Here is a 20,624-nt window from a genome sequence, read left to right as displayed (position 1 = left end):
GAAGAGTTTTTGTATCGAATGTCATGAAACAAGAACCAGCTGTGTTAGAACAAAATGTTCATTCAAAAATGTTTCCTAGAACTTGTAGGAAACCCCTGTCATCACTGTGAGTGAATCAGTGTAAAGCTGTTGTCACTTTAAAACAAAAATGTTCACTATCTTTTGAACTTTGCTCTTTTGAACCCACAGTCACAGAGGTGATCAAACCCACCTCTGTGTGTGAGGGAAGGAGAGCTGTGATTGGTCAGAAGAGAAGCACACCCCTGTCGCTTCCCACATCTCTGCACCGGAGTTCACTTTTTAACTTTGGAGAAACACTCCTCTGTTCCACATTAGGTCCCCGTCCCGGTCCCAGGCCTGACAGCAACATGTCTGACAAAGGAGCTTTTGACACCAACGTGGTGACCCTCACCAGGTTTGTTCTGGAAGAGGGCAGAAAGGCCCACGGCACAGGTGAGCTGACAACACTGCTCAACTCCGTCTGCACTGCTGTCAAAGCCATTTCCACCGCTGTCAGGAAGGCTGGGATTGCTAACCTGTGAGTACTTTAGATTTATTTATTTTCTCATAAATCCTTAACTCTCCATTGTGAAGACAGTTGCAAAATTGTGCTGTGCATGTATCTGAATGTCACTTTTCTTTGGTGGGTTTAATGTGTTTCAACTAAAGTTGCAGTCAATCATTGACATTATGTGTGCGATTGTGTTTAAAACACCTAAAAAGAAAGGCAGATTGACACCCCTCCTATACTGTGTGCAACAACAGCAAATGCTAAAGTGAACAAACATACAGCCTGTATGACCAAAACTGCCCACTAGGGGGTCAATTTTGGCCTGCAAGAGGACATTGCATAAGCTCTTTCTCATTTATTCACTGCAGATCACAATGTTTTAGTAAGAGCAGCAGATATAACAAAACCCTGACACCAGATCAGCGATGCAGCTGTGAAAGCCATTGTTAATGCTCGCAGAGTCGCTTTAGCAACACAGTTGACTTTGTAAAAACATGCTGAAGGCTGTGGAATGTCCCAATTGGTGGGGGTGGCTGTTGGACATCTCATTGTATTTTGCACCAGATAACATAGTTGAAGTAGCTTTATTTTTTTCTTCAGAATTATTTATGTTTTTTTTATTATGCCCCTGAACTAAGATGAATTTAACACCGCTGTAAATGGCACGAGAACCTGTGCGCTGTTGGCCAGTGGTCAAGCCTGCACATGTGCACAGTCCCCGAGGGCAAAGATCAAGAACATCATTTGACTTTTAGACCTGGTGCAGACATCTCTTTGTCACTTTGCGTGTCAAAACTTTACTCCGCGCCTCTTCCCGCAGATATGGCATCGCTGGGAGCACCAACGTGACGGGGGACCAGGTGAAGAAGTTGGATGTCCTCTCCAACGACCTGGTCATCAACATGATCAAGTCCTCCTTCACCTCCTGTGTGCTGGTGTCGGAGGAAGACGAGAAAGCCATCATCGTGGAACCAGACAACAGAGTATGTGTATCTGCACGCATGCATGAAGGCATGAATACGATTTTTTTGAATTTGCATTGTTAAAATATATATATATATTATTCAAACCAACAGGGAAAATACATTGTGTGCTTTGATCCGCTGGATGGTTCCTCCAACATCGACTGCCTGGTCTCTATTGGAACAATCTTTGCTATCTACAGAAAGGTCAGTGATTCTGGTACTGCATGCAGGTTTTTATAAACTATAAGGTTATCGCAGTAGCTTTTAACTGTGGTCTTTCCCTGAGCTCCTATTTTTAGCCATGACAGCTGCATATCTCTAGAGATGGCACTGTGGCCAGTTCGGACTGAAATAACATAAAATCATATACAACGAATGAAACATTTAACTTCAATGATCCGAGTGAAATGTCTCAACTGCTTCTGATACTGATGTAATTGTTTAGGGTCAGCATATTAAACTAAGAAGTATGACGGATAAGTGCTTAAGCTTTTGTTTAAAAAAAAAAAAAAAAAGTCCCAGTAAAGTAAAATCGCTGTGCAGTTTCTTTGCTCTCATACTGAAGAAATTGAGCTGAACGATGATGTGCCGCAAATACTGAGAGAAAAGCTGTTCAGGTTGGACGTAGGCCTAAATAAAACCACTCTGTTTTCCTAACTGTATGTCACATCTCATTGGTTCCCATAATTGCCTTTCCTCATGTACGTCACAGACCACAGATGGGGAGCCGTGTGAGAACGATGCTCTGCAGCCTGGAAGAAACATCGTGGCGGCTGGTTATGCCCTGTTCGGCAGCGCCACCATGATGGTCCTCTCCACTGGCCAGGGGGTCAACTGCTTCATGCTCGACCCCGTAAGAGATTTACTGTAACCGATGGAAACAAAACACAACGTGAAGAGGTTTTTATTTTTATTTATTTTTTATGTTTTTTTATTCCTGTAAATAATGCCTGAGTGCTTCTGTGTCTTCTTCAGTCAATCGGCGAGTTCATCTTGGTGGATCGTAACGTGAAGATTAAGAAAAAGGGGAAAATCTACAGTTTGAACGAAGGATATGCACAGCAGTTTTATCCCGACGTGACCGAGTACCTACAGAAGAAAAAATTCCCAGAGGTAAAGCCACGGAATAAAAGGTCAAAGGGTAGTTTTACCAGCCATCTTTTAGAGCATTTTTGTACAGTTCAGGGTCATGTGGTGCTGAAGCCAATATCTCTACTACTGGCTTGTTTCAGTTTTTTAAAAGCGTGTTGCTCCAAGGAGCCAATCAGAAATCAAACCTTATATAGTGTCATCAGGGGTTTAACCAATCCCAATCAAGGTAGGCCCTCCCTTTGACTCCTCCCACAATTAGGCAGCTCTGCTCTTGAACATGGCACCACAGGAAGTACTTCCTCCTCTTCCCAAGATGGGCATGTATGGGCGGAGCCAGTCCAGCTCACACAGACACAGCAGATTCTGAATGCAGCTCCTATGAGCCGATATTCAAATGGCTGAAATTCAGAGCAATAAACCTTAAATACACAATTTTTTGACCAACAAGACCCATGTGAAATAGTTGAAAAGTTGTATAATATGACTCCTTTAACTAAGATAACCACACATACTCACACTCACGCCAACGTAAACTTTTGTGTTAATATTAAATGAAATTATTTTCTTTTTTTTAATGAATGGAATAAATACAATACAAACAAATTTCAGTGCCTCAATTAGCCTCACATGCATGTTTTGGACTGTGGGAGGACACTGGACAAAACCCACACATGTACTGGGAGAATCTGCAAACTCCACACAGTCTGGCTTTGTCACCATCTCACGGTTCCTTTATCAGTCAAACTTATCTTTTCATCAGCTTTGGTGGTTGTTACTATAACTCAAATTGCCTCATGATTGATTATAGAATCCCTAACAAGGATTATAGTAGTTTAGGTTTTTTAAAGTCACAGCAATTCAAAACATATGGTCATTCATAACATGAGCTCGACATCCAGCATCAGCATTGTGAGGTTATATGGTTTTTGATCCAGGGTAAAAGAAAATGAGGTAATTGATAGTTCTCAACAAGTTCTTTCTTTGTTTGCCACGTGATGGACTGTAAACCTGCCTTTGCTCGTCCTTTACTGGGATTGACTCCAGCAATCGGTGAGCCTAAATGGGGAAAAGGCAGTAGGTATCGAAGATGGATGGATGAAGTTGCTCTGGTTTTAAAATGAAGAATTAGAAGCAACAAAGCAACAGAAAGGCTGAGATAAACTGGAAAAAAAACAACAACATACAGACAGCAACGGGTCAATAAGAGTTGAGTGAAATAGTAACAGTTAAACAGCTCTGGGAGATAGAGATAAGCTCCGCAAGTAAAATGCTCTCTTCCTCGCCTATTAACACATGACGTGGTAATACATTATGTTACTCACAACACTTTGAGAATAACGTTTATGCATTGTTTCAGGACGGTTCGGCTCCTTATGGCAGCCGCTATGTTGGCTCTATGGTAGCTGATGTTCACCGCACGCTGGTGTACGGAGGAATCTTCTTGTACCCTGCTAACGTCAAGAGTCCAAAGGGCAAGGTGAGTGGCCGGACGGAGCTTCAGCCATCATCAAAATATCAAATTATCCTCGGTAGGTTGTTTGAGAATGCAAACGTCAGACAATAATGTGTATTGTTGCTTCTCCCTTCCTCCCTGTTTGCCAGCTGAGGCTGCTCTATGAGTGCAACCCCATGGCCTTCATCATGGAGCAGGCTGGAGGCATGGCCACCACGGGATCTGTCGCTGTCCTGGACATCCAGCCCACCACCATCCACCAGAGGGTCCCCATCGTCCTGGGGTCTCCCGATGACGTGCAGGAGTATATTTCCATCTACAAGAAGCATAATAAATGAGGTACTGTCATGAGAATGTGTGAAGTAAGACTTCAGCAGGCAGACCGTCCAGTGAATTACTGATGTTTGCTTTGTATTTCCAGGGTCGTTACCAGGTCAAGTCTGGCGTTAACTTAACTGAGAGGCTGGACATTCAAAGTGCTTTTCATTCAAATCCTCTGTTGCACTGAGGAAGGAACCAAGAGCTTCACTGGACCGACTGACTCTGTTTCACCCTGTCGCTTTGTGTCTGGGGAGAGTTGGTCTGTATTTTTTAAATAAACACAAATACAAAGACAAATGTTTATTTTGTTGTGACTCCCCAAGTTCTATCTTTATTGTTGATTTTTCGTTCACAAAGTGAAAAATCTAATTAATCTACAACATAATCTTTCACCTATTATGGCCAATTTGCCACAACTGAGTGCCGTTTATGTCATACTAATGCCAGATGATGCATATTCAACAAATTATTGGAAGCACCTCGCCACCAAATAGCAACCATATATAAAGTCAGTCATTTGAGTCTGATATCAGCTTGAAAGCAAAAACACAGGTTTGTTTCACATAATAGTGAATACATTTAGGCAGTAAAGCGGTAACCGCGTGTGAAAGAGCAATTACAATTTTAGACAATTTAAAAAGAAAATTATAGGCTAAAATAAAAAAATCATGTTTATACATTTTCACAAAAGTTACTCGGTATTATAACAATGGCCATCTGCTCTAGCACACTCTTGGTGTTTTTTTTTTTAATGTTCATTCTGGGAATTTAAACAATAGAAATGACTTTTTATGAACAAAGCTTTCCTTTCAGATCGCTAAAGTTAATCATGCAACTCATTTTATTGCGTTTTGTTTTGACACAAGAGCATACCAGGACACAAGCACAACTGTTTCAGAAAAAGAGAAAAAGATATTATTGTTTTCCCCTCTGTTATTTGAATAAATCAGTGACAGCAAAATTAGTCCTGTTGTGCTCGCACACACACACACACACAACTACAGACACAAACATCCTGCTCTCAAAGCATTGTGAGTATATGTAGTACATGTGCATAGACCAAACGAAACATTTTTCTTTACCACAACAGTCTTGAAAGCGTCTTTTAGGAAATTGCTGTCATTATAGAGCTTACTTTCTCAGAATATGGGAGGATGAGACCCCAACCACTGAGCTTGAACCACACCCCAACTATAAGCTGCATGTAATTTTACTCACGACTAATTTTAATTTGTTTGAATGGCAGAATTAATGTTTTCCACAATATGAGATTTTATTGTGAAATCCAGACAACAAAACCATAGTGTGTCTTTTGCCAATTTTGCGATTGAAATGTTTATTTCGGACATGTGGACACAATTGAGACTATTCAAAGCGCAACAACATTATTGTTTTTTATAAAAACACACAAAACAAATAGATATATCAGAGCAAAGCATACCCAAAAATATGTAATTAAATAGATTATGGCCAGTTGTTACTGTTACATTCATAGTTTCGAACTAAAGTTTATTTTCCAATTTCAGTTCATCTCTATTAGAATAAATTAAAAAAAAATTTCATCAAACTACCAGTAGTTTTACAGTTTTACCGTTCAATTTTTCTTGATCCCTGGATTCTTCATATCCTCTCTGGCACACATGATTTATTAGAAACAGGCATGGAGGCCAAAGGGCAAACAGAGTAAATCCAAACCGTCGTCTCAAGACATCGAATAGTCCAAGATGATAAACACAGACGCGACTCAGGCCACTTTTACACCTACCCAGTTTTTTAAAAAAAAATGGATATTTCTCTGTCTACATTTAAAAACAAATCTTCATTTACACTGACCCACATATACAGTTGGTTCAGAGCTGCTATGAGCATGCCAAACCTGTAGGGGGCAGTGTAGCAAGAAGCATACAGCCATGATAGCCAATCAGAATCCTGGAAAAATAACAGGACGTCACGAATTGTGACTTAAATATCCGCCTATCCCCCTTTAGATGCAAACAGAGACAAGGATTTTATCCAGATCTCCACTGCCGCCGGAGTTTTCAGGAACCATCGTTTGTGGTGAGTCCAAACGCAGAGAAATATCACAGTTTTTTCAGATACCCAGGTACATGTAAACGTGGATGGTACATACTGTACACACACACACACACTGGAGGCGTTAACAAGGCACAGCTGAAACAATCAGGTGATCGGGCTCAGAGGGGCACATGAGGGCGGAGTCATCAAAACGTAAAGCAAGTTCAGCTGCCTTATGGACGAGAATTGAAGAGGCCTTTTCCAAACATGTTGGGTTTTTTCTTATTATTGCGAAGGAATCCTAATAAAAACAAACATGTGGAGGGTAAACCTATTAGTCATTTTATTCAAACACACATTTTGTTTTTTTACAACTACATTTATTCACCATTTATCGGCGTCATAATTTAACACTTTTGACAGTTGCAGACTTTAAGTAAAAAAAAATCAAAAGCATCCAATTGGCATAAGAAACACTTTTTGTTGCCTTTGGATCAAAACGACCATAAAAACAATAATTACTCTTGTGAAAAACATCATGAAGTGGTCCTTCAATAAATATTACTACTTTGAGTGAGACAAAGCATGTGCAGCGTGAAAGCTGAAGGGAGCAATGTGGCTCAGGCGTCATATAAACATGTTTTCTGTTTAACATCTAAAATCACATCTTTTTCTGTTTATCTTTGCAGTTTCACTATGTCCATTAACAACTGGCATTTTTTTCCACTTCCATCTTAACTTCTGATGATTTCTGGCACGAGCAACACACCCTGACAGGCTTTAACGGCCTCAGAAATTGTTAGGGCTTTGCCGCAAAGCCAATGAGCCGTAGAGACTCGCTGGAAAAGCTACAAAAAAAAAAAAAAAAACAACAAACATCTCACAACAGTATGGAAACACAAAAGCCTCATTCAGTCAAGTTTATTTAGGGGAGCTGTCGCTATGGACCGTAAAATGTCTGTGCTTACAAAGACATCATTTGCAAACTATATTCTCCCTTAATGTGCTTTTGATGATGTCGCAACGCAATAATATTGCAATTTAAAGGTTTCCTTGCAAACATGTGTTCATTAGTCATTTTTTTGCAATTCATTAAACTGTATACACGTGATGTAAGGATGTAAATAATATTGATTTGGACCCTTTGAGAGACGTCTGTTTCGTGCGTCGTATCTGTGGCTCCACTTTGCTGGACGGAGTCCACACTGTCTGACGGCCACTGAGAGCTGAACCACTTCCTCCCCTCCATGTGTGTCAGCAGTCGAGGGCCCCGGTGTCCCGCGGGACACACAAACACTTACAGACGCACTTGTTTATTTCGATTTTGTTCAGACTGTGTATGATTATAGGTTAGAGAGTCAATATTTAGATTGTGCAGGAAAAGCTCAGCTAAGGCTGTTTATTTTTCACTTTGCTGCTACTGTGCGAGGAGCTTGTGTGTGCGCGTGTGTGTGTGTGTGTGTGCGTGCGTGCGTGCGTGTGTTGTTGTTGTTGAGATGACAGATACTGGTTGGAACAGTTGGATTTAGCCTTAAAAACAAAGCTTGTTGTTTGACAGTATACTGAAAGCTTTAGCATTCATTTTAAGCGAGCGATTCTTATTCAATTGTCTAAAAAAAGAAAAAGAAAAGAGGGCCTATTTTAGAGATAAGATACTAGAGACGGTGATCGCTCACACTGGCAGAATATATTCAATAGGCCCCATTCTGCTAAGTGAGCGTCTTTCACCCCGAATAATAATTAGCATGAATTTTCAACATCTATTTGAGAAAAACAAGATTTTTCCATTTCTGTTCTTCAAATTCAATTAGCAACACATCCCCCCCCCCCCACCCCCCCCCCCCCCCCCCCCCCATCCCCACTTTTCCCACATGTTTTTACCACGACAGGCCTGTGGTTTCCCTGTAAAAAGAGTCCTTCACCATCAGACTGACATCCAGTCCAGGTCCAGACAGGCTCTGTTTACTTTACACTCTGATGAAGAGCGCAATAGCGGTCTGTGCAGTCTCTGGTCTGTCTGAGCAGATGACAGCTCACTCGAAAACATCACTCTCCTCTTCCCCATCCTCCTCCTCCTCCTCCTCTCATTCTCACAATTGCTGGCAGGAAATGATGAGCACAAACACACAGCAGAGCCTCGGCTTCACATATTTTTGGTGGAAATAAAAGAAATAAAAGAAACATATTCAAGAGTAAATCTTCTAACAGCAGCCACAGTGGCTCAATTGCAGCATTGCAAAGTCATTCTAATGATTCTTCCATTATAAATACTATAGTCATGATACTGCGTATCATGAAAATACTTTAAAACTGCTCGCTTTTTGTTTAACTCATCTGCATGGCTTTCCTCAGCCGTTAACAGAGAGCCAATGTTTGAATCCAATATAAACTCTGTCTGTCCCAGACCACCCTGAGTGCCGCTAACTGCTAATCTAAATATTGCTTCAAACCTTTTGTCCAGAATAGAGTTTCATCTGTACCTCATACTTGATTTATATCAGCTTTTTTTTTTTTTCTTCTTTTTTCCAAGATCTCTGAAGATGATTTATCAGTCAAAAATGTTCCGAGTCACTGCAAAGAGACAGTAAAGCCTCATGTGTTCAATCTGAATCTGACATCGACAGTAATGTCTGATTGTCGAGAAGCGGCGTCACCCTGGAAAACGCTTTGATGTAAAGTATAGAGAAGGCCAAGTTAGGAGCAAACCGTGCTGCTTTAAAAGGTAACAAAGTGGGATGTTTATTGTAAAAAGCACTGATGTTCCCTGCAGTGCAGCAAATCCGGATGCTTGACCTGAATCCTGCCTCTGTTTTGACAAGCTGCTTCAAATAGAGAGAAAACCAAAAGTATTTTGATACCTGTATGTCCATCCGCTTTGTCTGACTCAGGGTTAAAGGAGTCAGGCCCTGCTGGCTCTGCATGAAGGCAGGGAAGGCAGGGTCTAACGTGGACAGGCTGCCTGGACATAACCAGGACAGACACAGAGAGACGGGGAGTCGCACGCACTCATACATGGCTTCTGTAGTGTGAGAGAAAGTATCCAGAAACAAATGACAAAATATTATCTTCGAACAGATAAGCACTCAACCTGGCCTCAGTCCTGGAACGATGTCACTGCGCTGTGTTATATCCACTCAGATTATCTTTATTGGTTTTGTTAGATACGTGTCTTGATCTGCCAGTTGGTTATTGGCTTCATTTCGAGGACAGTTGGAAAAGACTGGTGCTGCGTTACAGTGATGGTGGTGTTGGACTAAAAGTAGCCAGGACATGTATGACGACCACTGTATCAATATCTGCATTTCTAATATTTGTTTTGATGGATATTCTTGTGAAATTCCCGCTATTCGAGCTATTGCTTTCCTATAATATTCTGGTTTCAGAGGAGTTATACAGATCTGTCATGATTTGACCCCAGGCTCGGGGCCGATCATTGTGGAGTTTGCACATTCTCTCTGCACGTTTTTTTGTTTTGCTCCAACCATCACAAGAGATGTGTGTGAGGTTAACTGTGTGCGGTAGCTGTTAATTGTCTGTAGGTGTGTGTATGTAGAACTTATATTTTGTCTCTTTGATTGGTAACCTGCATGGGTTTAATCTTTTGCTATTTCGCTCTTGAACTTCCTGCTCTGCTGTTTGTTAGAGAAACACTGCAATTGTTAAAAAAAAAAAAAAGCACTAGCTATAAGATACAGATTATAATTCTGCTTCATGTATGTTTTAAAAAAAACACATTTTATATCAATGTTTTGCATTGAGCGGGTGACAACGGGTTAACCTTTAATCAGCCAGGTTCAGCTACAGCTTCCTGCCCTTATAAATGAGGTTTTTTGGGGGGGAAATATGAGGACAAAAGTCTCAAAACTATGGCATCCATCCTAGAATGCTCTTATAATGTTCATATGTGCATTAAGCATTAACCGTTATTTCAGCGAGAGTACTTTTTCCTACGTTAAGCTCAATGTTTGAATATAAAACATCCTTTTCAAGACTCGTGTTACACTATCTGCAGATAATCATCACAGCCATATACCATAATACCAAAAAGTCTCAGATCAGCACATGCACATATTTCCTCTGTCTCCCCTCAAAGTTTCCGAAAATACAGGATAATCTGGGAAAATTGGTCTGGGCTATTTAAAAAGTGTCTTGTATTCCTGCACAACACTGTGATTACTCAAATGTCAGAGGAGCCTGAGGTCATATCTCATTTTCTGTCTCCTGGAACAGCAGCTGAGCCTAAAATGTGCCCCGCGGTGGCAGGAGGCCAAACGGACCGAGTTGCAGAATGCACCATGAAAAATTAAAAAACTAGCCATCTTGTACTTTCCTCTCCAACTTCTGAAGAACATGACCCGACCGTGTGAAAGCTAAGAAGTAAACTTTCCAGCAGTTTTGAGGAAACCCACCCCATCTGAATGTTGGGTGGCTATACTTTTGAGAAGTTCAATATTATTGGAACTGCAGTGATCCTCAGATGAAACGCTTATACTCCGAAACCTACTATTTAAGGTGCTTTGAGGTTAAAGGGAAACGTTTTTATAATATGATTATCCACTTCTTTGACAGATACACAGTCAGCACAAATACTGTAAACATTGCTATTTGCTCTTTGGTGGCTTGGATATTCCCAGAAGCACCTCTAAATCTCAGAAAACTGACACTTGTGATTTTAGGGCAGTTGGGCTTCACTAATATGTTTGTAAAACTCCCGGCTACTTCAAAAAAAAAAAAAAAGTCATCCTTACACTGTGTGGACTCAGTAAATGAGCTGGCTTCAAAAATAGATTAAATAAATAGAGGTGTACAAAGTGGAATAAAGTCAAATGTTACTTGCAATAGTACTTATTATGACTTGCGCTGTTAAGAACTGATTTGAAATTAGTACTGCAGGTAAAAATAGCTTTTTTTTCTCGCTGCTTCTTGTTGCTGTCTTTAAGATCACTAACATGTGACTCATCGAGCATGAGTGAGTCAGTTAAAAAGAACTGATATAAGTCCTAGTGTTAAAAAGCTTTAATATCGAGAGGACACTGTGTGGATTTGAGACAATATCCATTTTTTAACGTAGTGATGCTTCCTCTATGCGTGTCAATTTCTACATGCATTTCATATCTTGTCACGCGTCCCTTACTTTAGTATGGTTGTTAATCAATACGCCCAGTAGAGGGCAGAGCATGATGTTGGTATGATGTGGGAAAAGGTTTCTAATCCAAACATTGAGTCTTTTCTTTGACGAGATCGTTATTTCTGCTGCTGTCCAAGTTCTGTTGTCTTCTTTGTTCTTTTAATTGTTTACTGCTCAACACTGCCCCCCCCATTTCATCGCTGGTATTACTCTGTTTGGTACGTCTCCATAGACTCGCTGAAAAGGTACAAATTTAGACGCATAATGAACACAGAAGTCTGCATATTTTAGCCTGAACCCCACAATCACTAACACAACGGTCCCGTCCACCAATAACCGTCCTCCAGAGTGAATATAACTGAAATGGTTTCCAACCAACAAGTCAAAGACAGATTAATTGCTTCAGAAACGGACTGAGCTTGATTAAAACTTTTAAAATAAAATCTTCTGCTGTGCCTCAGTCGCCATGAACAACAAGATGAAACTGTAGAGTCTTAAAGACACGCCACCCAGATCCTTTGTTTCCAGTTGTTTTGCTTCACGTCTTCTTCTCTTCCGGTTGCTAATTGAAAGCCGATTCCACATTGATGAAGGTGTTGAACATTCTCCCCAGCACAAATGTTCTTCCTCTTGTTCAGCTGTTGGATGATGGATGGTATTTATTATAAATTTTTTTGCCAGGTTTCAGTCTAAGCTCTGGGTCCCAAGTGAACAATGTCTCCTCTGTGTCGGGGTTATGGCGGCGTATCCGTTCCTGAGCTGCTATTTCCTCCTGAAGAGATACACCATCTCAGTCTGGAGAGGAGAGGTCAAGTTTCAAACAAAAACTACAGCTGCTATCGGCCGTAAAGTCTGTTTTTTTTTGTTTTTTGTTTTGTTTTTTTACTCTAAACCTCCTTTTAGACACAGATACCCAATAGAAAGAATTACCTCCGGGGGGAAATTGTCTTGTCTTCATTATCTGCCTACCTGTGTACAGTGTAGAAATATGGCTCCCTTATCTTCTCATCACCAGACCAGTGTCTCAGTATCTCTATACAACAGGCCGAAGTAATCCGGGAGGATTCCGATTGTTCCATAAAACACAGACTTTACTGCAAAAGTCCTTAGTCTTCTGCTATCAATTTCAATTACCCTCCTTTGTGTCCTGTTTCTGACTCTTTGCTCCAATTTGTTCTGCAGGCAAAAGATGCAAAACACAAATCATTCGCTGTGAGCTATAGGCCTGTGCTTTTCAGGAATGTGCGTTTCAATCGGTGCATCCTTGCCTAATGCCTGTTTTTAAATGTTTGGCTTTTGTCATTTTAACGCTGAGTCTGTTTACAGCTAAAAACGACCCTTGTTTGAACTTGTACTGTGAGTTTAAAGTCGAACCCTATTCCTGCTGCTTTTCCTGATGCAACCCCCCACCCTGTCCGCAGCAAGTATTCCCATTTCGGAGCATTTCCCTTCAACTAACTGAAGAAGCTTCAGATAAACGTCTGACATTCAGGCCGACCCACAAAGTGCTGATAGTTCAGCTCATGTGTCACAGCAACACTACAATCATCCAGCTGTGTGCACTTTAACACAAAGGTCACTCTCTCAAGTCGCTGCCTCATTTTTGCATCAACAAGTAAAGGAACGAGCTGATGCCATCTTGGTTCAGCACAGTGGCCTGTTAACTGCCATCGAACAAAAGAAACTCTTCAGGTAAAGACTTACGTGGCACCGAAGTCCACATGAACTATTTGGTGCCACATTATCTTGGAGAAGCATCGGGCTCCAACCTTCAGGGAACCATAAACATCTGGACAGAATGTCACAGCGGTCCCTTTTTATAGCTCTCCATTTCCGAACTTGCTGTATGCCTCAGCCGGCTGAAATCGCTTCGATTCTGTGTGACTTTTTTTTTATCCCCCCCGTGTCTCATTTTTCAGGTGCATACCAGGAAAACAGATTACTTCAGTGCCGTGCTGTCGGGCTCGAATCAAATTGTTTCACGTGATTCATTTCATAACCATGCATGGGCCTGGCAAAAAAATGAAAAACAAAATAAATAAAAAGTCGAGTTATTTTTCCCCGTCCCCACTAGAAGTGATGGGAAGTCTTCTCCATCCTTGTTAGAAGAACGGGAGAATAAATATAATGAGCATATCTGAGGCAGACATCTGAGAAGATTTCCCGAGCCGCACGGATGATGAAAAAAAAAAAAGTTGCAGGCAGGAAAGTACTTGGCAGCTTTTTAATATTGACTCCCTTTTCTCTCTCTCTCTCTCTCTCTCTCTCTCTCTCTCTCTCTCTCTCTCTCTCCCTCTCTCTTTCTCTGCCTGCGTCTGAGCTTGGAAGCACTTGAATACAAAGTTCAGTGAATTGTTCTGGCAGTGCATCATGTCCGTAATGACTTCTGACAGCAGTGGAGACAAACCGAAGAGCACGTCTGCCTCCGCACGAGTATTTACAAATCTCCTCTGGGGGAACCGCATTCCAATTCTGGAAACGCTATTACCATGAGAGTCGCCATGAAAAACCGCATGTACTGGATCTCATATCTGAAGGTACTAGTTTGAAATAAGTAGGCGAGAGAGCATACAAGACACTGGGTTGGTGCTGCCACGAGAACTGCAAGGTTTAGGGAAAAAACGGAGAGTGTTCGTGTTGTATTAGAGAAATCTAGGAGGTACAGTTTTTTTTTTTTGGGGGGGGGGGGGGGGGGGGGGGGGGGGCAGTAGTATGGAGCTACTGGCTCCACTGAATCTGGCCGTTGTTCTCATCTGGCTGCCTTCCAACACTGATGGGATTTTGGTTTCTGCTCCGCATTAGAAACTTCTTAAAAGTGAAATGCAGGCAGGCATGGTCTGGGTGTGTCTTCAGTTTGTTCTCAATGCTTTGTCCCCGAGAGAATCAAAGGTACACTAATGTTTCGTCCTCGATTTGAAACCCTCATGACCAAAGGAGCATTTTTTTTATTTATTTTTTTTCCCCCTCCCCAGTGTCCACCAAAGAAAATCCATCTGGAGCCTCAAAAATATGTTCAACCCTCAAAACAAAGACATGCAGTTTCAATAACTGTCTTAAACACTGTGGAATATTTGTTTTTATGAAATTTAACTATTATAAACCGAACATTTTATTACTGTTTGAAGTGTTTTAGCTTTTTTTTTCCAGTTTACCAGCGAAAGCTGTTTTCAATTGCTTGGTCATTTTAATGTTTTTCTCTTCTTCATTTGAGACATTTTAGCAACTTTTAGCTCTTTTTTATCGTGCGAATCACGATGTGGTGCAACATTTTTGGATGAAAAATGCAGAAATACAGATTAATTTATTGATTGATTGATTGATGAGCTGTTTTCAGCTACTTTTAGCAGATTTACTGTATTTATTTTAGGTATTAGTCAACTCAAACAGCTGTTGTTGTTTCAGTTGTTTTAGCTGTTTTCCTTGTCTTATCTATTTTGTTAGTGGGTTGGTTTTTTTTAAATTAACTGTAGTATTCATCCATTTTATGCATTTTTTTGTTTTGTTTTATCTGTGTGCTGTTTTCACGAGATTTAGCCATTTGAACTGTTTTAGCAACACCAACTGATTTAGTATTTTTTGAGTGTTTATCTGTTTTAGCAATTTAAGTAAAATTTTAGATACATCCATTTTTGTTGGTATTTTAGCTTTCCAACCTATTTTATGTGTTTTAGCAGTATATTAGTCATTTTATTCACACAACTCTCCTTAACTGTTTTAGTTGTTTTAGTCATTTTAATCATTTTAACCGCTTTGTTTTCATTATTTCATGTTTTCAACATATTTTGTTTAATTCATCTTTACTTATTTGCACAAAGATCGACATAGATTAACTACAAAGTATAGAAAAGTGGGAATAAATCATTTTGTACAGGAGAGGAAAGGAGCACAAATGGTTTCAGTGTTGACATCCTTTCTTTTATTCCCTAATTTCCCCCCATAGATCTGACATCTAGACAAACATCATTGTTTGCACTGAAATCAAATGAGTTTATCAATAGTTATTTAAGTAACAGAGAAGTGTAGCAGTGAGGAAATTATTCCTATTTTACTTTAAAATCTTCAAAACTGTGTGTCACATTATATTGGTTCCCTAAAACTGCAAGATACAACAAAGTTGAAAATAAGATATTAAGAAATAAAGCTCATTCACACACAACTTTGTAAAAGCTGCATGGAGCCACTACAGAGGACACAAACAGCCACATGTGGCTCCAGAGCTGGGGGGGGGGGGGGGGCTTAAGGACCCCTGGCCTAAGCTGTTTTGGATGATGTCAGGCTCTTTGTAGTTATGAGCATTTCACCATTTGAGCTTTCTGGAAGCTCAACTTTGAAATTGCCCTCCGTCCAGTCTGCGGTCAGCCTGTTGCTCTGGAATGCCAGCTGTATGACGGGGTGGGGGGATCTTTGGGTTGTTTGGCTAAGAAACTCTCCTGCACTTGTCTTGACTGCTCTCTAATCTCTCTAATTGGAATGGGGAGGTCTAAGGGTCCCCGGTGACCTGCCAGATCGTGGTGGTCATAGTTTGGTGATGTGACGGGGTCAGAAAGAACAGAAAAGGGGTTATATAAATTATCAAATGTTTTTTGTTTTTTTTTAGTTTCTTTGCTATAGTTTGTTCTGTAGGTCCCCAAGGGCCCATCAGGCCCTTTACAAGCATTTGAAGTGGTTTCACAATGGATGCTTGTTTACATGGCGTGTGTGCTGGTAAGGCTCCTCTTCACTCTATTTTCTTTTGTGAGCATTGTTGGAAAATGTCAGAAAGCAATGACTCAATTATTTATTTATTTATTTTGGGGGGTCTACCACTACTTTGCCTCTTAAAATATTAATATTTGTGACACCACCTTTTCTCTTTTTGGATTAATTTCTTATGGCAAAACATTGATATTTACATTGTGGTTAGGTGTCAGATCAATGTGTATATTCTTTAATCAAAGTTGAAGTTATTGTGTACATGTCAGTCCATTCTGCATCTTCTTCCGTGTGTGGTTAGTGATGCTATTACGGCTGTTCATATATATATATATATATATATATTTATATGCCCCACACAGGCTGGCAATTAAGATGTCGGAGGCTGTGATGTGTTCACGTGAAGACCGAAAACAAACACAGTCCTATTCAGAGCTGATTTAAACAACAGGAGAGAATGTGGTCTGTCTTAGTGTCTTTTTAATGGATATAATTTGAAAGATAATACCTTTCAATCCTTTCTCTTACCACATACGCATAGAGTTACCCTCAGACATTAGGCCAAGGGTTCTCAAAGTCCCTCCAACTGTCATGCTGCATGGTTTGCTTCACAAAACAAGTGGTCAATTGTGGTTGGACGCCAAATTTCCAAATCTTTTCCCATAAGATATAATCGTTAACGGCTGTTTGGATACATAGAGAACAAGAATTCTTCTACTGGAGACTTGAAATAGTTTAAGTTATTACACAGTTCTTGTACTTAATTCAGTTCATCTTCACTATCTATCTATCTAGCTATCTATCTATCTATCTTTAGCAATACAATTTTTACCCTCATAATTATTTCACAAAAATGTTGCCTTTGGCTGAACAACACTTGCTGACGTCACAGTTCACGGACCAATCGGAGGTTGTGGCTGCTGAAGCCTAATCAGCCCATCAGAACACACACTCTCACACGCAGACACACACTGACACACACACGCGCAGCCCGCATAGACTCAGACTGCATTTGGAGTAGATGAGGGTCCTCGGGAAGAAACAAGAACATCTCGGTGCATGTGGGACGAATAAGTATTTTAGTGTTTGCGTCTTTTTTTAAAAGAGTTTTGCAAAACTTTTGGACTAAACTTCGGCTCCTGATCCACACGCGCAAAACTTTCCAAAGACGAACAGGGTCTGACTGCCAAGCGCTGGAAACTTTTGCATGGACTCTGAGAAGTTTTCAGATCTCATCATGATTTGCTTGTTATGGCCTTCCTTGATGAGCAAATGTTTTTTTCGTGGCGCCCGAGTGATTTCAAGTCATCAACAGTGACGTGATATGAAATCATCCAGGAGGAACGCGATGGGATTACACATGCGTTTATGAAGTCTTTCAAAAATCACCCTCGGCGGAAATGGCAAGTCGTGCCACATTGATGGAGCGAATAGTGGCGTTGATTTGTAGTGCCTCGATCCTCATCGTAGGTCTCTGCGTCGGATCTCCCAACCACAACCACCGACTGGTCTGCTGGAAAGCCATCCTCAAGTGTCACGGAGAGCCGGAGTGCCGTTACGCGTACGACCAGTACCTCTATGCGTGCGCGTCTGTCATAGGCGGGGAACGAAAGAAGTGTCCCAGCCACTGCATATCCTCCCTGATCCAGCTCAACCTCACCCAGAGTGGCCCGGCTCTGGAGGACTGCGACTGCGCCCTGGACCCGGTGTGCCGGAGCACCAAGCAGGCCATCGAGCCGTGCCTGCCGCGCACCAGCACCATGGGCTGCACCGAGGCCCGGCTGCAGTGCGATATGGACGTGTCGTGCAGGACCGCCATGAGGGATTATCTGTTCCACTGCAGGAAACTCTTCGGAGGGCAGAGGTGCTCCGAAGGATGCCGCAGAGTCATAGCCAACATGCGCTCCATACCCAAAGCGCAGCAGCTGGACACTTGCGTGTGCGACGGCGCGGAGAGGAACATATGCGAGTATATAAAAGTCAGCATGAAGACCTTCTGCTCCGATTCCGCTGACAGTTTGGCTGGCAGCGGATTTTCAGACACCGAGGAGGATTCAGAAGACGATTACATAGACCAGGAGGATTACCAGTATGTGGAAAACTCCAGTGGTCGCACACTCTGTCAGACTGTGATACTAAACGTCCTGCCCACCATTTTGGTTTTAAACAAATTTACATGAAACGTTTCCACCTTTACTGAACAACGAGATAGTCCTCTAAATCCAACCGGAACTCTGCCATGTCAACATAGATTCCTGTCATTTTTATTGTTTGTTTAAAAAGCATGCAAAAATACAGGTCTGAATCAGATTTTTATATTTTTAAATGTTACACATCTGATCACACTGAAGGAGCCCATTTGTTTCTGTCTTTCCTACAAATATGTAAATTGTACAGCATATTGTTTAAATATATTTTTGGTAACAGATTTGTGAAGATAGATTTGCACTGTTTGAAAAAGGTGTGTCAAGCTCTTGTACTGCATAGAAGAAAAACATATGTTTTGCTTAAAAGTGCCTAAAGGTGACAGTTGCATCATTTATAACTTTTTCAATAAACGCCAAAACTTGTAAGCCACTAAAAATTCATATTACCAGGCCTGAGAGAAGCTCTTAAGAGTGACACTTTAGGCTTGCAAAAAAAAAAAAAAATGGATGTTTGCATAATATATAAAGTGTTAATTCCTGAAAAGTGTTCAAAACAGCCAGGAGAAAGGCGGCAACTCCTGGAGATCTGCAGCACCAGTGGGTCCATTCAGCTGGCTTGTTTATCTACACCCCATGTGTTTGTTAGAGGTCTTCACAAAAGGCACACGGGTTGTGTTTGTTTTGGAGTGAGTGGAGGGATTAAGCGCCCATTATCAACACAGACATGTGAATGTACAAGCACATTAAATAAATACAAATTTAAAAGTGACTCTTCTCTGTACTCTGTGTGTATGATGGAGAGGATTGGGCTCTAACCAGGCCCGTCAAAGACCAAGGTAGGTCTAATCTATTAATACCTCAGATTTTATGCAATAAATTGTTATGGGTTGGAACGCACCAAATTGCATGTATTTGCATATGAAAGAGGATTGCTCCTTTGTTACAGATCTAAGTATTCTTATTGGCCAACCTGTTATTGAGGTACACCTTGAGGCCAATTCCTTCACAGTTTTTTCATACCGCAATTACAAGGTTGTTAAAAGATGTCAGAATACAAGATTAAATACTTTTGAGATGAGGTGTACCTTGCACAGGCTTTTGAAGAATTTATGAAAATTGTAAAAACTTCTGTTTTCATCACAAAAACTGCTTTATTTTGTCTATTTGCTTTGATGATGTGCCTCCTACTTGGTTTACAACATGCACAGCATTGCTAAAAGGGGAGGGGGGATGAGCAATTTCGTTATTTTTGTACAATAAAAAGGTTTTTGTTATGTATTATTGGTTTGAAAAGCATCTTAAAAGATGTCGCAGAAGTGAAAACAAAGGTAATCATCCTTCCATACCGAAAGAAGATGGTGATTTTTGCTCAATAAGTGAATAATAAAGGGTTAAATCCAAGTCAAACCCACTATTGGTGATATAAAAGCAGATTATGCAACCCATCCTGTGTGACAGAAGGTCATGGCTAGTGCAAATTGAAGCCATGCAGAGTTGTATGCAGTTTTATTTAGTCTTTTGGAGCAGTTTTCAGAGTCATTCAAATGCAAAGATTTTTAAATCGTACACATCATTTTCGATTAGTTATAGCAAGGTGAGATAAGTGTATCTATCATCGTTAAGGCGATTCAGGCTGCTTTACAAGAACTTGGAAATACATGAAAATAAACATTAAGGGGACATTAAAATTCAGTGTGTAGTCAGTAAACAAACAATGGTTAAACACAGAGATTGCGTTTAAGAAGTGACTGTGTCGTGTATGTTGTTGAGATTCATTCAGCTCTGTATCTTTACCAGAAAAAAAAAAAAAACACTCATCCTCCTTCACTTGTGATGATGAGCCTTGAAACTATTGATGGCAGCCATGCTGCTTTACAAGAATGAGAGACGAGCCCTCCGGCTCAATGATTGGAAGAGAAGTCGAGTGGCACCTCTATTATGGAGAGGAAAAATACACAATGGTGCCGCGGCACAATGTGGGGGCACTTCATTCACTCTGTTCCCCTGTCAAACCCCCTTTCAGTGAGTGGGGGAGCATGAGGGGACCACTATCCCAGGAAAAGATGGAGGAGTTATGTGAGAGAATTTAGCTTTCTTACTCCGTTTGCAAGTCGAGGTGTTTTTCTCTGTCGTCAGTCTGTCGTCTGTAAAAGCAATTCCCCCCACCCGCCCCCAGCATCGCTTAGCACGCTTTTTATGACTTCTGGCTTCGACAGTCTGAAAAGTAATTACCCAAATAATAAATCCTACTATGACAGTGACTGTTTAAAAAAGCACAGTGTGATGTGGGTGAAGCCAT

The 20,624-nt window shown here is 40.9% G+C and overlaps 2 protein-coding genes across 2 annotated transcripts; both read left to right on the top strand.

The window, feature by feature from the left end:
* The first annotated feature begins 16 nt into the window (after positions 1–16).
* Positions 17–5,298, top strand: fbp1b (fructose-1,6-bisphosphatase 1b). The gene is made up of 8 exons (XM_080476659.1): positions 17–538; positions 1,332–1,494; positions 1,588–1,680; positions 2,189–2,329; positions 2,452–2,589; positions 3,926–4,045; positions 4,171–4,360; positions 4,443–5,298. The coding sequence occupies exons 1-7, from the start codon at positions 369–371 to the stop codon at positions 4,357–4,359; spliced, it is 1,014 nt and encodes a 337-aa protein (XP_080332785.1). The 5' UTR covers positions 17–368; the 3' UTR covers position 4,360; positions 4,443–5,298.
* An 11,839-nt stretch (positions 5,299–17,137) lies between these two features.
* gas1b (growth arrest-specific 1b) lies at positions 17,138–19,597 on the top strand. The gene has a single exon (XM_080476714.1). The coding sequence runs from the start codon at positions 17,579–17,581 to the stop codon at positions 18,356–18,358; it is 780 nt and encodes a 259-aa protein (XP_080332840.1). The 5' UTR covers positions 17,138–17,578; the 3' UTR covers positions 18,359–19,597.
* The last annotated feature ends 1,027 nt before the right edge of the window (positions 19,598–20,624 follow it).

The sequence above is a fragment of the Lipophrys pholis genome (genome assembly GCF_963383615.2).
Source record: "Lipophrys pholis genome assembly, chromosome: 12".
NCBI lineage: Eukaryota > Metazoa > Chordata > Actinopteri > Blenniiformes > Blenniidae > Lipophrys > Lipophrys pholis.
This window is presented reverse-complemented; position numbering and strand designations above follow the sequence as displayed.

What these genes read in the sequence shown, in the direction of transcription:
- gas1b (XM_080476714.1), top strand. Translation starts at nt 17,579, where the DNA reads ATGGCAAGTCGTGCCACATTGATGGAGCGAATAGTGGCGTTGATTTGT.
- fbp1b (XM_080476659.1), top strand. Translation starts at nt 369, where the DNA reads ATGTCTGACAAAGGAGCTTTTGACACCAACGTGGTGACCCTCACCAGG. An exon ending in AAGGCTGGGATTGCTAACCT is followed by an intron (nt 539 to 1,331) that starts GTGAGTACTTTA and finishes CTCTTCCCGCAG; the next exon opens with ATATGGCATCGCTGGGAGCA. An exon ending in TCGTGGAACCAGACAACAGA is followed by an intron (nt 1,495 to 1,587) that starts GTATGTGTATCT and finishes TCAAACCAACAG; the next exon opens with GGAAAATACATTGTGTGCTT.